The 17947-nt window shown below is 40.5% G+C and overlaps 1 protein-coding gene across 1 annotated transcript in view; it reads left to right on the top strand.

The window, feature by feature from the left end:
• The window catches only part of IRAK1 (interleukin 1 receptor associated kinase 1), a 351555-nt gene that overhangs the window by 133872 nt on the left and 199736 nt on the right, over positions 1-17947 (top strand). Inside the window, exons 3-4 of the mRNA XM_053695661.1 lie at positions 1356-1520; positions 6382-6506. Of these exons, the coding sequence (XP_053551636.1) occupies positions 1356-1520; positions 6382-6506 (290 nt within the window). The remainder of the gene's footprint in view (positions 1-1355; positions 1521-6381; positions 6507-17947) is intronic.

Below are 17947 nucleotides of genomic sequence, written 5' to 3' on the forward strand. Positions count from 1 at the left end.
AGAGACACAGGAATGGAAGTAGGGTGAGGGTGTGACATGGCACAATGGAGTCTGTATGCATCAAGGAGAGAAGAATGTAAAAGAGAAGGCGTTGGTCTTGTGTTTCTGCCTTTGTTTCAAAGGGCAGAGAGTCAGGGTTTACCTACTAGACCTGTAGATGATGATGATGATAAAGAAGAAACAAACATCCTCTACTAGGGTGATATATTGTACTGTCTGTAAGACTCTACAAGGACAACATATTATACAGTCTTTAAGGCTAGATTTACTGCAGGGAGGTAAATGCAGCAACTATCTGCTATCATGTCAATATGGACCAAAATGTCTGAGGAATGTTTCCAACACTTTGTTGAATCTACAGCACTACAGCTGTTATTTCATAGGAGATTCTCTAGATAGATTTAAAGTGTATCCAAGTGTTGCTGTGACTAGGTTTATATACCTGGATGACTTCAAAACTCATTTCATTTTAACTTTAGGAGTAATACATACTTTATGTATTTCTGCTAATCAGAAAAGATTGTTTGTTCCATTCTGCAGTCATAACTTTTTATTATGTATCTAGGGGCCCTCTCACCATTTTAGATATACACTCACCGGCCACTTTATTAGGTAGACCTCGCTAGTACCGGGTTGGACCCCCTTTTGCCATCAGAACTGCCTTAATTCTTCTTGGCATAGATTCAACAAAGTGTTGGAAACATTCCTCAGACATTTTGGTCCATATTGACATGATAGCAGATAGTTGCTGCAGATTTGTTGGCTGCACATCCATGATGCAAATCTCCCGTTCCACCACATCCCAAAGGTGATCTATTGGATTGAGATCTGGTAACTGCGGAGGCCATTGGAGTACAGTAAACTCATTGTTATGTTCTAGAAACCAGTTTGAGATGATTTGAACTTTGTGACATGGTGCATTATCCTGCTGGAAGTAGCCATCAGAAGATGGGTACACTGTAGCCATAAAGGGATGGACATGGTCAGCTACAATACTCAGGTAGGCCGTGGCATTTAAACAATGGTCAATTGGTACTAAGCGGCTCAAAGTGTGCCAAGAAAATATCCCTCACACCATTACACCACCACCACCAGCCTGAACCGTTGATACAAGGCAGGATGCTTTCATGGTTACGCTATTAGTTTTGCTTTTTCACAAATGGTTCTTTCCTAGCTTTCTAGATTCTTTTGCTCACCTATGTTAAGTTGGTTGTACAGTATGAATATATAAATCTGTGTGGTTTTTGTACATGCAGATGACTTTACTCAAATCACCATCTTTGGTGTACACCACTTTTAACTGAAGAGCTTGAGCGTTTGTTTTTATCTAATTTTCTGTTTTTCTCTTATTACAGGGGGCTTAGAATATTTGCATTGTGACCCAGCACCCCAAAATCCTGCTTCTAGTAGACTCTCATCAATGCCTCATTGTTCACTTCCCTCTCCTGCTCCTGAACCCCGATACCAGGGGGAGAAAGAGAAGACAAAGGAACCAGCAGCAGAATCTACTCAGCCCTCTGGTACTAAACCTGTTTACTGCCTCTTCTTGTGTATCACATGACAGTGACATTTATTGTGTAAAAAGTATATTCTCACAAACATGTCTTTTTGTCTGTATGATAGTTTCCAGAAAGCAGAGAAGCAAAACATATTTTTTTTTTTTATCTCCCGCTGCCCTCTTCGAAAAACCATCTCCACAAGTTTTTAAAATATTCATAAATAAAGAAATCATCCATTGACTGAAACAAATATTTCACATTTGGTCTACGCTGCAACCACTTTCTAATGTCTTACTTACTTGCATGCTTTAAATGGCTTGAAAAATCCAGGGTACCAGGTTGTCATGTCATCGTAAAAAAAAAATGTGTCCAACTTCTAGAAATCAGAGGCTTGATGTATATATTACACTACCTACCTGATGATTAGTGCCCAGCTATCAATGATGACATGCACCTGCGCTGAGTGTAAGTAGCAGATAGGGGCAAGGTAAGCATTTTGCAGGTGCTCCTTGTTGCCATTCCTTGCGAGAGGCAGTGTGCCGGGTAGCCGCATTGGATATCTCAGGAGCGGAGTAATAAGTGACACTACTTGTTGCTTGTGACTTGCAAAACTTCATCCCTGCCCAACCCAATGCTAATACAATGTGGTGTGAGAGAGAAGTTGTCAATAGTTTAATGAACAGCAGTGGTATAACCCCTTGATTGCCTGGAACAGAACACACCCTCCTACCCCTAAATATATATTATCCAAAGTGTAAAAACCCACTGTATTTTTCTGCACAAATGGTCCACAGCTCTGCGTGTCTTAAAGTGAAGGTAAACTTTGATGAATGAAAGCCCAGTTTTTAAAAATACTATTAAAACAGGGGCACTTTCATTCATCAAAGTTTAGAAAGCAGCCGTTTTGTTTAAAAACTTACCTCTCTTCTCTTCACAGCCGGAGCAGCTTCCCCCACCCGGAGATCCTCTCTTCACACGTCAGCAATGACTAATCCGGCTTCCTCCAATCACGGCATGTCCTCAGGCAATGATTACTCTGGGGGGAAAGCCGTGATTGGAGGAAGCCGGATTAGTCATTGCTGACGTGTGAAGAGAGGATCTCCGGGTGGGGGAAGCTGCTCTGGCTGTGAAAAGAAGAACGGTAAGTTTTTCAACAAAACGGCTGCTTTCTAAACTTTGATAAATGTAAGTGCCCCTGTTTTTAATAGTATTTTTAAAAACCGGGCTTTCATTCAACAAAGTTTACCTTCACTTTAAAGGATTCCAAAACTTTAAATTTTTCGTTATAAGAATATTATCACAATCGTATCTCAAAAACTTAAATATCAAAACTTACCCACTTTGTCCTGAAAACGAGCGTTAGAAGCTGAATAAAATTATAAATTAGATTTTGAAAATTACGTCATCGAAGTCAAACCCCCGTTTATGGTGCCTTTTTTACAAAAAATATTCTCCAATCACACTGCAATTTCGTGCATATCCTCATCACTTGTTTTTGTCACCCGGCGCATGCGCAATACGATACAGCTATTTGCTCATGCACAGATTTCCGCTTTGATGCCTCACTTACCCAAACTAAGCTACTGGAACAACTCATGTGCTTTACAAAATGCGATCAATTGAATAGGTAGTCCGATTCACACTAGATACGGCTTGTTTACATGCTAAGCCGTCTAATAGAATTAAAAGCGTAATTTATTGCTGTTATTTGGATGTCTATTTTCAACCCACAAACTTAAAGGGACAGTCAACAAAAGAATTTGTTTGTTTTAAAAGATAGATAATCCCTTAATTACCAATTCCCCAGTTTTGCATAACTAACACAGTGATAATTATACACGTTTTACCTCTGTATTTCAGTTCTTTTGACAGACTTGTATTTTAGCCAATCAGAGCTGTCACCATGGTAAATTCACGTGCATGAGCTCAATGTTATCTATATGAAACGTGAACTAATGCCCTCTAGTGGTGAAAAATTATCAAAATGCATTTAGATTAGAGGCGGCCTTCAAGATCTAAGACATTAGCATAAGAACAGCCTAGGTTTAGCTTTCAACTAAGAATATCAAGAGAACAAAGCAAAATTGTTGATAAAAGTAAATTGGAAAGTTGTTTAAAATTACTATTTGAAACCTGAAAGTTTTTTTTGGACTTGACTGTCCCTTTAATCAGTGACTGATTTTAGAGAATGTTTATATTCCTTTCATTCTAAAGTTGCTGCATTGAACTCGTGTTTTGAAATAGACATTGTATAACAGGTAATATTTAAATACTTTTTTATTTTTTTTGGTATTTAATTGCGCTTACTGAATTTTATTGTCAATACTATTACTTATAGTTGTTTGCAATTATTTATGGACACATATCCTTTAAGCCCTAAAACATGCTGTAATATATATATATATATATATATATATATATATTATTAGACATTAAAGTTGCTTGCAATTTAATTTCTGAGTAGTATTTCACAAAATGTATATAAAAAGTAAGCAATAATTAAGAAAATGCATTAATAATAACTTTATACTTAAGTAATAATACAACCAACTTATATCAGCAAGAAATCAATTTCAAAATATTAGGGGTTTCATTCATAATTATGCTCCCAGTCAAATAATTTGTTAATTTAATGCTCGTTATTGTAAGGGTTATTCGCGCAGCGTAACGTTCTTACCTGGTCTTTTCCGCTGTAACATCTATTTGCACATATCGATTCAGACGGTCTGCGGTTTCAATGGAACGTGACGTATTGGATGACGTGTAAAGAAGATCGCGCATGCGCATTACTCACAAAGTCCGACATCTTGATAACTCAGGTTATCGTTAATGATTCGTGCATGAAAAATAATTTGAGTACAGTGGGTTTGGAAATCAATAAATTTTTAATAATCTTACACGCAAAGCTAATTACAAATATAATTATTAAATATGGATAGAGAGATTAAAGCTAACTTTTTTGCATTGTTTAGTGTCCCTTTAAGTAGTTGAGAAGCCAGGCAATGGAACTGACTCCCGTGTTTTTCACAGTAACAACATTAAACATAGTAAGGGATGATGTCTTCATCTGTTCCCAAGCTGGACACGGCAGGTGTTGGGTCATGTAATTGTAGCTCATGAGCAGAGCAAGGCACGTTTTTGGCAGGTCATGTGATTCTAGCTCTTGAACAGAACACGACAGGTATTGGGCAGGTCATGGTTGTAGCTCATGTACAGAATATGGCAGGTGTTTGGCAGGTCATGGTTGTAGCTCATGTACAGAATATGGCAGGTGTTTGGCAGGTCATGTGATTGTAGCTCATGTACAGAATACGGCAGGTGTTTGGCAGGTCATGTGATTGTAGCTCATGTACAGAATACGGCAGGTGTTTGGCAGGTCATGTGATTGTAGCTCATGTACAGAATACGGCAGGTGTTTGGCAGGTCATGTGATTGTAGCTCATGTACAGAATATGGCAGGTGTTTGGCAGGTCATGTGATTGTAGCTCATGTACAGAATACGGCAGGTGTTTGGCAGGTCATGGTTGTAGCTCATGTACAGAATATGGCAGGTGTTTGGCAGGTCATGGTTGTAGCTCATGTACAGAATATGGCAGGTGTTTGGCAGGTCATGGTTGTAGCTCATGTACAGAATATGGCAGGTGTTTGGCAGGTCATGGTTGTAGCTCATGTACAGAATATGGCAGGTGTTTGGCAGGTCATGGTTGTAGCTCATGTACAGAATATGGCAGGTGTTTGGCAGGTCATGGTTGTAGCTCATGTACAGAATATGGCAGGTGTTTGGCAGGTCATGGTTGTAGCTCATGTACAGAATATGGCAGGTGTTTGGCAGGTCATGGTTGTAGCTCATGTACAGAATATGGCAGGTGTTTGGCAGGTCATGTGATTGTAGCTCATATACAGAATATGGCAGGTGTTTGGCAGGTCATGTGATTGTAGCTCATGTACAGAATATGGCAGGTGTTTGGCAGGTCATGTGATTGTAGCTCATGTACAGAATACGGCAGGTGTTTGGCAGGTCATGTGATTGTAGCTCATGTATAGAATACGGCAGGTGTTTGGCAGGTCATGTGATTGTAGCTCATGTACAGAATACGGCAGGTGTTTGGCAGGTCATGTGATTGTAGCTCATGTACAGAATACGGCAGGTGTTTGGCAGGTCATGTGATTGTAGCTCATGTACAGAATATGGCAGGTGTTTGGCAGGTCATGTGATTGTAGCTCATGTACAGAATACGGCAGGTGTTTGGCAGGTCATGTGATTGTAGCTCATGTACAGAATACGGCAGGTGTTTGGCAGGTCATGTGATTGTAGCTCATGTACAGAATACGGCAGGTGTTTGGCAGGTCATGTGATTGTAGCTCATGTACAGAATACGGCAGGTGTTTGGCAGGTCGTGATTGTAGCTCATGTACAGAAAACAGCAGGTCATGTGATTGTAGCTCATGTACAGATTATGGCAGGTCATGATGTGATTGTGGCTCATTTACAGAATACGGCAGCTCATGTGATTTTAGCTTGTTTACAGTACATGGCAGGTGTTTGGCAGGTCATGTGATTTTAGCTTGTTTAGGTGTTTGAACAGAACATGGTAGGTGATTAGTGGAGCCCTGTGACTGCTGTTTACCAGCCATGTTCTGCTTGGGAGCTTCAATGCTTCTAGAACTCAAAGGTGTACTTTACCTCTGTATTTAATCAATTTGCTGGGCTAAACACAGTTATCTAAGGTTAGTAATGCAAAAATGAGCCACTCTGAACAAATTAGAGCATGACATTGTAGCTTTAATTGCTAATTTATGCTATTCATATATAAAATTACATTGATGTCCATACGCTTTATATTTTGTGCTTTGTTCATTTAACTTTTCTCGGCATTTCTAGAGCTACCTCTACCACTGCCACATCCCCCTCCAAAAAGTCTCTGTAGCAGCAGCTATTCATCCAGGACGTCCAGTTCAGAGGGAAGCACTGGCAGCAGTAGAAGCACAGTCCACTCTTCTGTGCAGGTAGATAAAAATATTACTAGCCGTGTGGATTTCAGACATTCACTGTTTGTCATTTAGATATGTCAAAATATGTTTTTAATCTGTGCTGTTGTTTTTCAATAAAGAACATAATTCTTGTATAAATCTTAGACGTGCAAATTTAGATATGTGGTTTTTTTTTTAACGCATATAGTCACAGCAACGGAAAGAGCCGAATGCCGCAGCCAAATTGAGGTTTTGTTTAGTGAATAAATGTTCAAATGCACGTGGCTGGTAAATTGTCCTCATCAGGAGATTTGCTTACAATGTTTGGGTATCAATGCCCACCCTTCCTGCACAAACCTTTTCCCTATGCCCTTTGAAGACATTTTCTACTCTTCCTTTCCAAATATGTTATTGTTTGGCTGTACTTAGAGGGACAGTCTACACTAAAATTGTTATTGTTAAAAAAAATAGATAATGCCTTTACTATTCATTTCCCAGCTTTGCAAAGCCAACATTGTTATATTAACCACTTTAAGGACCAGGCATTTCAGACAAAAAACTTCCCCAAAAGACCAGAGCATTTTTAGCATTTTTTTGCTATCACTACATTTAAACAGAAATAGAGCCTTTTTTTTATATTTATCTATCAAAATTATATATATTTTTTTTAGAAGACAACCCAAAGTATTGATCTAGGTCCATTTTGGTATATTTCATGCCACCATTTCATCTCCAAATGCGATCAAATAAAACAAATTTGTTAACTTTTTCACAATTTTAGGTTTCTCACTTAAATTATTTACAAACAGCTTGTGCAATCATTGCACAAATGGTTGTAAATGCTTCTCTGGGATCCCCTTTGTTCAGAAAAAGCAGACATATATGGCTTTGGCATTGCTTTTTGGTAATTAGAAGGCCGCTGCTCACCACACTTGTATTATGCCCAGCAGTGAAGGGGTTAATTAAGTAGCTTGTACAGTTAATTTTAGCTTTAGTGTAGAGATCAGCCTCCCACCTGACACATCCCACCTGATCCTTCCATGACCCCTCTCAAACAACTCTCTTACCTCCCCCACCCCCCAAAGGTCACCCCCATCTTAAGTACTGGCAGAAGGTCTGCCAGTTTAAAAATAAGTTAGTTTTTGTTTGTTTTTTAATATATATATATATTTTTTATATATTTTCTGCAGGGTAGTAAACCCCTCCCCCCAAAACAGCTATCTAACCCTCTACCTATTTGCCGCCATCTTAGGTACTGGCAGCTGTCTGCCAGTACCCAGTTTGCTGCAAATTTAGGCATTTTTAAAAAATAAAATAAAATTTAAAATACCCATTTTTTTCTGTAGTGTAGCTGCCCTCCCTCAATAACCTATCCCCCTCCCAGATCACTTTCCCCCAACTGATTTCACAGTGGATACCCATCATTGCCTCTCCTCCCTCCTTTCCCCCACTGGAACAGAACACCGGCTTAATTTTTTCTATAAGGTAAGACGAGTCCACAGATTCATCCTTTACTTGTGGGATATTATCCTCCTGCTAACAGGAAGTGGCAAAGAGCACCACAGCAGAGCTGTCTATATAGCTCCTCCCTTAGCTCCACCCCCCAGTCATTCTCTTTGCCTACTCTAAGTACTAGGAACGGTAAAGTGAAAGAGGTGATAAAATATTAGTTTTTTAATTTCTTCAAGCAAGAGTTTGTTATTTTAAATGGTACCGGTGTGTACTATTTACTCTCAGGCAGCAGATGGATGAAGACTTCTGCCTAGAGGATGATGATCTTAGCATTTGTAACTAAGGTCCAGTGCTGTTCCCACAGAGGCTGAGGAGTACAGGAAACTTCAATGTGAGGAACGTTTTCATGCTATGCAGCAGTGTGGTATGTTCAGTCATATTTTTCTGGAGAGACTGTGTATTTTAGAAAGGCTGACAGTATCCCCATGAGGGTAAGGGTAAGCAGTAATCCTAAGAGCTATAAGAAGGGCATTACTAAGCTTGCAAAAGGGGCTAAATACAAAAATGGTTGACACTGAGTTGTAAATGTTTGTGGTCAAACGTTTTATGAACTGGGAGTGCTGTTTAACGTTTTGTGGGCAATAACGTTTTGGGCAACTTTATTGAGGGTACACTTGGCTTATTTTTTTGGGTCTCAGAACCCACATGGCTAGTTGTAAACCGCCCTGGTGCGGTTCTTTGAGGCTGTAGAGACATTGAGTGAGATGGGCGGGGCCTATTTTCGCGCATCAGATGCGCAGTTATTTTCTCGCAGCAAGCTCTAACTCCTGAGGGCCCTGGTGAATGTTTTGGGCCAAATCGAAGCTTTTACCCCATATTTTACTATCCCTGAGGGCAGGTAGGGCCACAGCAGGGCTGTGGCAAGGTGCTGAGGGGTTTGTTTCCGGATTTAGGCCTAATTTCAATCCGGTTTGCACATCAAAGGGTTAAATGTTAAAATTCCTTGTGGGGCAATCGTAACTACATATATTGTGTCTGCTTGCAAAATTTGGAAAAATTTGGTGCATTTTAAAGCTGTTTTGCAGAACGTGTATGCTTTTTTTTCTCTTAAAGGCACAGTACCGTTTTTTAAGATTGTTATTTTTTTCACTAAATAAAGTGTTTTCATGCTTGTTTGTAATCATTACTAGCCTGTTCAACATGTCTGACATTGAGGAAAGTCAATGTTCAATATGTTTAGAAGCCATTGTGGAACCTCCACTTAGAATGTGTCCCTCATGCACTGAAAGGTCAATAAATTGCAAAGAACATATTTTAGCTACTAAAAGTATGTCGCAGGATGATTCTCAGTCAGAAGGGAATCAGGTTATGCCATCTAATTCTTCCCAAGTGTCACAACCATTAACGCCTGCACAAGCGACGCCAAGTACTTCTAGTGCGTCTAATTCTTTCACCCTGCAAGATATGGCCGCAGTTATGAATACTACCCTTACAGAGGTTTTATCTAAGCTGCCTGGGTTGCAGGGGAGCGCAGTAGGTCTGGTGTAAGAACAAACGCTGAGCCCTCTGACGCTTTATTAGCCATATCCGATGTACCCCCACAATGCTCTGAGTTGGGGGTGAGGGATTTGCTGGCTGAGGGAGAGATTTCTGATTCAGGAAATATGTTCCCTCAGACAGACTCAGATATGACGGCATTTAAATTTAAACTAGAACACCTCCGCTTATTGCTCAGGGAGGTTTTAGCGACTCTGGATGATTGTGACCCTATTGTAGTTCCAGAGAAATTGTGTAAAATGGACAGATTCCTAGAGGTTCCTGCCTACACTGATGTTTTCTTTCATGTAATTAGCAAGAGTCCATGAGCTAGTGACGTATGGGATATACATTCCTACCAGGAGGGGCAAAGTTTCCCAAACCTCAAAATGCCTACAAATACACCCCTCACCACACCCACAATTCAGTTTTACAAACTTTGCCTCCCATGGAGGTGGTGAAGAAAGTTTGTGCTAGATTCTACGTTGATATGCGCTTCGCAGCAGGCTGGAGCCCGGTTTTCCTCTCAGAGTGCAGTGAATGTCAGAGGGATGTGAAGAGAGTATTGCCTATTTGAATTCAATGGTCTCCTTCTACGGGATCTATTTCATAGGTTCTCTGTTATCGGTCGTAGAGATTCATCTCTTACCTCCCTTTTCAGATCGACGATATACTCTTATATACCATTACCTCTACTGATTCTCGTTTCAGTACTGGTTTGGCTGTCTACTATATGTAGATGAGTGTCTTGGGGTAAGTAAGTCTTATTTTATTATGACACTCTAAGCTATGGTTGGGCACTTTATATGTAAAGTTCTAAATATATGTCTTTAAACTTATATTTGCCATGATTCAGGATAATCAGTATTCCTTATTTTCAGACAGTCAGTTTCATTATTGGGATAATGCATATGAAATATTTTTTTCTTACCTTAAAAGAATTTTTTTCAATTGACCTTTTTTCCCTGTGGGCTGTTAGGCTCGCGGGGGCTGAAAATGCTTCAATTTATTGCGTCATTTTTGGCGCTGACTTTTTTGGCGCAAAAAATTCATTTCCGGTGCCCTAATTGACGCTGGAAGTTTGTGCATGGTTACGTCATTTTTTGACGTTCAGACGTTTTTTTGCGCCAAAATTGTGGGCATCGTTTTTTTCGGTGTTACAGGATGTGGCATCATACTTGGCGCCAAAAAATATGGGCGTTGTACTTGGCGCCAATAATGTGGGCGTCATTTTTGGCGCCAAAAATTGTGGGCGTTATTCTTGTCTCCACCTTTTTTTCACATTATTTCAGACTCATTTTTCATTGCTTCTGGTTGCTAGAGGCTTGTTCATTTGGCATTTTTTTCCCATTCCTGAAACTGTCATTTAAGGAATTTGATAATTTTGCTTTATATGTTGTTTTTTCTATTACAACATGACCCTGGATCAGAATCTACTTCTGGAAAGACGCTGCCTGATGCTGGTTCTACCAAAGTTAAGTGCATCTGTTGTAAACTTTTGGTAACTGTTCCTCCGGCTGTTGTTTGTGATAACTGTCATGATAAACTTTCTAATGCAGATTGGATTTCCATTAGTAATAATCCATTACCTGTTGTTGTTCCTTCAACATCTAATGTTCAGGATGTCCCTGTTAATATAAAAGAATTTGTTTCTAAATCTATTAGGAAGGCTCTGTCTGTTATTCCTCCTTCCAGTAAGTGTAAAAGGTCTTTTAAAACTTCTCATATTTCAGATGAATTTTTAAGTGACCGTCATCATTCTGACTTATCTGTTTCTGATGAGGATCTATCCGGTTCAGAAGATTCTGCCTCAGATATTGACACTGATAAATCTTCATATTTATTTAAGATGGAGTTTATTCGTTCTTTACTTAAAGAAGTGTTAATTGCTTTAGATATGGAAGAGTCTAGTCCTCTTGATACTAGATCTACTAAGCATTTAAATTCGTTTTTTAAGCCTCCTGTAGTTATTCCTGAAGTTTTTCCAGTTCCTGATGCTATTTCAGAAGTAATTTCTAGGGAATGGAATAGTCTGGGTACTTAATTTACTCCTTCTCAAAGGTTTAAGAAATTGTACCCTGTGCCATCTGATAGATTAGAATTTTGGGATAAAATCCCTAAAGTTGATGGGGCTATTTCTACTCTTGCTAAACGCACTACTATTCCTACGGCGGATAGTACTTCCTTTAAGGATCCTTTAGACAGGAAGATTGAATCCTTTCTAAGGAGAGCTTATTTATGTTCAGGTAAACTTCTTAGACCTGCTATTTCTTTGGCTGATGTTGCTGCAGCTTCAACTTTCTGGTTGGAGGCTTTAGCACAACAAATGTCAGATCATAATGTGTATAGCATTGTTAAACTTCTTCAACATGCTAATAACTTTATTTGTGATGCCATTTTTTATATCATTAGAATTGATGTCAGGTATATGTCTTTAGCTATTTTAGCTAGAAGAGCTTTATGGATTAAATCTTGGAATGCAGATATGACTTCTAAGTCAACTTTGCTTTCTCTTTCTTTCCAAGGTAATAAATTATTTGGTTCACAGTTGGATTCTATTATTTCAACTGTTACTGGGGGGAAAGGAACCTTTTTGCCACAGGACCAAAAATCTAAGGGTAAATTCAGGGCTAATCGTTTTTGTCCCTTTCGTCAGAATCAAGAACAGAAGCCTGACCCTTCCCCTAAAGGAGCGGTTTCCGTTTGGAAGCCATCTCCAGTCTGGAATAAATCCAAGCCTTTTAGAAAGTCAAAACCAGCTCCCAAATCCGCATGAAGGTGCGGCCCTCATTCCAGCACAGCTGGTAGGGGGCAGGTTACGATTTTTCAAAGATATTTGGATCAATTTGATTCACAGTCTTTGGTTTCAGAACATTGTTTCTCAAGGATACAGAATAGGTTTCAAGATAAGACCTCCTGTGAGAAGATTCTTTCTCTCTCGCATTTCAGTAAACCCAGTAAAGGCTCAGGCATTTCTGAAATGTGTTTCAGATCTAGAGTTGGCTGGGGTAATTGTGCCAGTTCCAGTTCAGGAACAGGGTCTGGGGTTTTACTCAAATCTATTCATTGTACCAAAGAAGGAGAATTCCTTCAGACCAGTTCTGGATCTAAAAATATTGAATTGTTATGTAAGAATACCAACATTCAAAATGGTGACTATAAGGACTATTGTGCTTGTTGTTCAGCAAGGGCATTATATGTCCACAATAGATTTACAGGATGCATATCTTCATATTCCAATTCATCCAGATCACTATCAGTTTCTGAGATTCTCTTTTCTAGACAAGCATTACCAGTTTGTTGCCCTTCCGTTTGGCCTAGCAACAGCTCCAAGGATCTTTTCAAAGGTTCTCGGTGCCCTTCTCTCTGTAATCAGAGAACAGGGTATTGCGGTATTTCCTTATTTGGACGATATCTTGTTTCTTGCTCAGTCTTTACATTCTGCAGAATCTCATACGAATCAACTTGTGTTGTTTCTTCAAAGACATGGTTGGAGGATCAATTTACCAAAGAGTTCTTTGATTCCTCAGACAAAGGTAACCTTTTTGGACTTTCAAGTAGATTCAGTGTCCATGACTTTGTCTCTAACAGAAAAGAGACGTCTGAAGTTGGTTTCAGCTTGTCGAAACCTTCAGTCTCAATCATTCCCTTCGGTAGTTTTTTGCATGGAAATTCTAGGTCTCATGACTGCTGCATCGGACGCGATCCCCTTTGCTCGTTTTCACATGAGACCTCTTCAGCTTTGTATGCTGAACCAATGGTGCAGGGATTATACAAGGATATCACAAATAATATCCTTAAATCCCAATGTTCGATCTTCTCTGACTTGGTGGTTGGATCACCATTGTTTAATTCAAGGGGCCTCTTTTGTTCGTCCAACCTGGACTGTGATCTCAACAGATGCGAGTCTTTCAGGTTGGGGAGCTGTATGGGGATCTCTGACAGCGCAGGGGGTTTGGGAATCTCAGGAGGCGAGATTACCAATCAACATTTTGGAACTCCGTGCAATTTTCAGAGCTCTCCAGTTCTGGCCTCTCCTGAAGAGAGAATCGTTTATTTGTTTTCAGACGGACAATGTCACAACCGTGGCGTATGTCAATCATCAAGGTGGGACTCACAGTCCTCAGGCTATGAAAGAAGTATCTCGGATACTTGTATGGGCGGAATCCAGCTCCTGTCTAATTTCTGCGGTTCACATCCCAGGTGTAGACAATTGGGAAGCGGATTATCTCAGTCGCCAGACGTTACATCCGGGCGAATGGTCTCTTCACCCAGAGGTATTTCTTCAGATTGTTCAAATCTGGGGACTTCCAGAAATAGATCTGATGGCCTCTCATCTAAACAAAAAACTTCCCAGGTATCTGTCCAGATCCAGGGATCCTCAGGCGGAAGCAGTGGACACGTTGTCGCTTCCTTGGAATTATCATCCTGCCTATATCTTTCCGCCTCTAGTTCTTCTTCCAAGAGTGATCTCCAAAATTCTAATGGAACGTTCGTTTGTACTGCTGGTGGCTCCAGCATGGCCTCACAGGTTTTAGTATGCGGATCTCATTCGGATGGCCAGTTGCCAGCCTTGGACACTTCCGTTAAGACCAGACCTTCTATCTCAAGGCCCTTTTTTCCATCAGGATCTCAAATCTTTAAATTTGAAGGTATGGAAATTGAACGCTTGATTCTTAGTCATAGAGGTTTCTCTGACTCAGTAATTAATACTATGTTACAGGCTCGTAAATCTGTGTCTCGGAAGATTTATTATTGAGTCTGGAAGACTTACATTTCTTGGTGTTCTTCTCATAAGTTCTCCTGGCATTCTTTTAGAATTCCTAGAATTTTACAGTTTCTTCAGGATGGTTTGGATAAAGGTTTATCTGCAAGTTCTTTGAAAGGACAAATCTCTGCTCTTTCTGTTCTTTTTCACAGAAATATTGCTAATCTTCCTGATATTCATTGTTTTGTACAGGCTTTGGTTCGTATCAAGCCTGTCATTAAGTCAATCTCTCCTTCTTGGAGTCTTAATTTGGTTCTGAGGGCTTTACAAGCTCCTCCGTTTGAACCTATGCATTCTCTGGATATTAAATTACTTTCTTGGAAAGTTTTGTTCCTTTTGGCTATCTCTTCTGCTAGAAGAGTTTCTGAGTTATCTGCTCTTTCTTGTGAATCTCCTTTTCTGATTTTTCATCAGGATAAGGCAGTGTTGCGGACTTCATTTCAATTTTTACCTAAGGTTGTGAATTCTAACAACATTAGTAGAGAAATTGTTGTCCCTTCATTGTGCCCTAATCCTAAGAATTCAAAGGAGAGATCTTTACACTCTTTGGATGTAGTAAGAGCTTTGAAATATTATGTTGAAGCTACTAAAGATTTTAGAAAGACTTCTAGTCTATTTGTTATCTTTTCTGTTTCCAGAAAAGGTCAGAAAGCTTCTGCCATTTCTTTGGCGTCTTGGTTAAAGTCTTTGATTCATCATGCTTATGTGGAGTCGGGTAAGTCCCCGCCTCAAAGGATTACGGCTCATTCTACTAGGTCAGTTTCTACTTCCTGGGCTTTTAGGAATGAAGCTTCTGTTGATCAGATTTGCAAAGCAGCAACTTGGTCTTCTTTGCATACTTTTACTAAATTCTACCATTTTGATGTTTTCTCTTCTTCTGAAGCGGTTTTTGGTAGAAAAGTACTTCAGGCAGCTGTTTCAGTTTGATTCTTCTGCTTAGGATTTCAGTTTTTTTCATTATTTAGATTAAAACTTTTGATTTGGGTTGTGGATTATTTTTTCAGCGGAATTGGCTGTCTTTATTTTATCCCTCCCTCTCTAGTGACTCTTGCGTGGAAGTTCCACATCTTGGGTATCTGCTATCCCATACGTCACTAGCTCATGGACTCTTGCTAATTACATGAAAGAAAACATAATTTATGTAAGAACTTACCTGATAAATTCATTTCTTTCATATTAGCAAGAGTCCATGAGACCCACCCTTTTTGTGGTGGTTATGATTTTTTTGTATAAAGCACAATTATTCCAATTCCTTATTTTGATGCTTTCGCTCCTTTCTTATCACCCCACTTCTTGGCTATTCGTTAAACTGAATTGTGGGTGTGGTGAGGGGTGTATTTGTAGGCATTTTGAGGTTTGGGAAACTTTGCCCCTCCTGATAGGAATGTATATCCCATACGTCACTAGCTCATGGACTCTTGCTAATATGAAAGAAATGAACTTATCAGGTAAGTTCTTACATAAATTATGTTTTTCCGGTCCCTAAGAGGATTTCGGACATTGTTACTAAGGAGTGGAATAGACCAGGTATTCTGTTTGCTCCCCCTCCTACTTTTAAGAAAATGTTTCCCATATCTGACACAATGCGGGACTCGTGGCAGACGGTCCCTAAGGTGGAGGGAGATATTTCTACCCTGGCTAAGCGTACAACTATACCTATTGAGGACAGTTGTGCTTTCAAAGATCCTATGGATAAAAAATTAGAGAGTCTCCTGAAGAAAATATTTGTTCATCAAGGTTTTCTTCTTCAGCCTATAGCGTGCATTGTTCCTGTAACTACTGCAGCGTCCTTTTGGTTCGAGGCTCTGGAGGAGGCTCTTCAGGTTGAGACCCCATTAGATGATATTCTAGATAGAATTAGGGCTCTCAAGCTAGCTAATTCTTTCATTACAGATGCCGCTTTTCAACTGGCTAAATTAGCGGCGAAAAATTCAGGTTTTGCCATTATAGCGCGTAGAGCGTTATGGCTTAAGTCCTGGTCTGCTGATGTGTCATCAAAAGCTAAGCTGTTGGCCATTCCTTTCAAGGGTAAGACCCTATTCGGGCCTGAACTGAAAGAGATAATTTCAGACATCACTGGAGGAAAAGGCCATGCCCTTCCTCAGGATAAGACAAATAAGATGAGGACCAAACAAAATAATTTTCGTTCCTTTCAGTACTTCAAAGGTGGTCCCTCTTCTTCTTCCCCTGCCGCAAAGCAAGAGGGGAATTTTGCTCAATCCAAGTCAGTCTGGAGACCTAATCAGACTTGGAACAAGGGTAAACAGGCCAAGAAGCCCGCTGTTGCCACCAAGACAGCATGAAGGGGTAGCCCCCGATCCGGGACCGGATCTAGTAGGGGGCAGACTTTATCTCTTTGCTCAGGCTTGGGCAAGAGACGTTCAGGACTCCTGGGCTTTAGAAATCGTAACCCAGGGGTATCTTCTGAGATTTCAAAGATTCTCCCCCAAGGGGGAGATTCCATCTTTCTCAATTGTCTGTAAACCAGACAAAAAGAGAGGCGTCCTTACGCTGTGTACAAGACCTATATACCATGGGAGTGATCTGCCCAGTTCTGAAAACAGAACAGGGGCAAGGGTTCTACTCCAATCTGTTTGTGGTTCCCAAAAAAGAGGGAACCTTCAGACCAATTTTGGATCTCAAGATCCTAAACAGATGGAGACCATTCGGACTATTTTGCCGATGATCCATGAGGGTCAGTATATGACCACCGTGGACTTAAAGGATGCGTATCTACACATCCCTATCCACAAAGATCATCACCAGTTCCTCAGGTTCGCCTTTCTGGACAAGCATTTCCAGTTTGTGGCTCTTCCCTTTGGGTTGTCCACAGCTCCCAGAATTTTCACAAAGCTGCTAGGGTCCCTTCTGGCGGTTCTAAGGCCACGGGGCATAGCTGTGGCGCCCTATCTGGACGATATCTTAATACAGGCGTCGACTTACCAACTAGCCAAGTCTCACAAGGACATCGTGTTGGCTTTTCTAAGATCTCATGGGTGGAAGGTGAACGTAAAAAAGAGTTCACTTATCCCTCTCACAAGAGTTCCATTCTTGGGAACTCTGATAGATTCGGTGGACATGAAAAATTTTCTGACGGAGGTCAGGAAATCAAAGATTTTAACCACCTGCCGAGCTCTTCATTCCATTCCTCGGCCGTCAGTGGCTCAGTGTATGGAGGTAATCGGCTTAATGGTAGCGGCAATGGACATAGTTCCGTTTGCTTGCTTGCATCTCAGACCACTGCAACTATGCATGCTCAAACAGTGGAATGGGGATTATGCAGATTTATCTCCTCAGATAAATCTGGACCAAGAGACCAGAGACTCTCTTCTTTGGTGGTTGTCACAGGATCATCTGTCCAAGGGAATGTGTTTCCGCAGGCCAGCGTGGGTCATAGTGACGACGGACGCCAGCCTATTGGGCTGGAGTGCAGTCTGGAATTCCCTGAAAGCACAGGGTTTGTGGACTCAGGAGGAGGTTCTCCTCCCAATAAATATTCTAGAACTGAGAGCGATATTCAACACACTTCAGGCGTGGCCTCAGCTGGCGTCGGCCAGATTCATAAGTTTCCAGTCAGACAATATCACGACTGTAGCATATATCAATCATCAGGGGGGAACAAAGAGTTCTCTAGCGATGATAGAGGTTACCAAAATAATTCGATGGGCAGAGACTCACTCTTGCCATCTATCAGCAATCTATATCCCAGGAGTGGAGAACT

The sequence above is a fragment of the Bombina bombina genome, chromosome 12 (assembly GCF_027579735.1).
Source record: "Bombina bombina isolate aBomBom1 chromosome 12, aBomBom1.pri, whole genome shotgun sequence".
Classification (NCBI taxonomy): domain Eukaryota; kingdom Metazoa; phylum Chordata; class Amphibia; order Anura; family Bombinatoridae; genus Bombina; species Bombina bombina.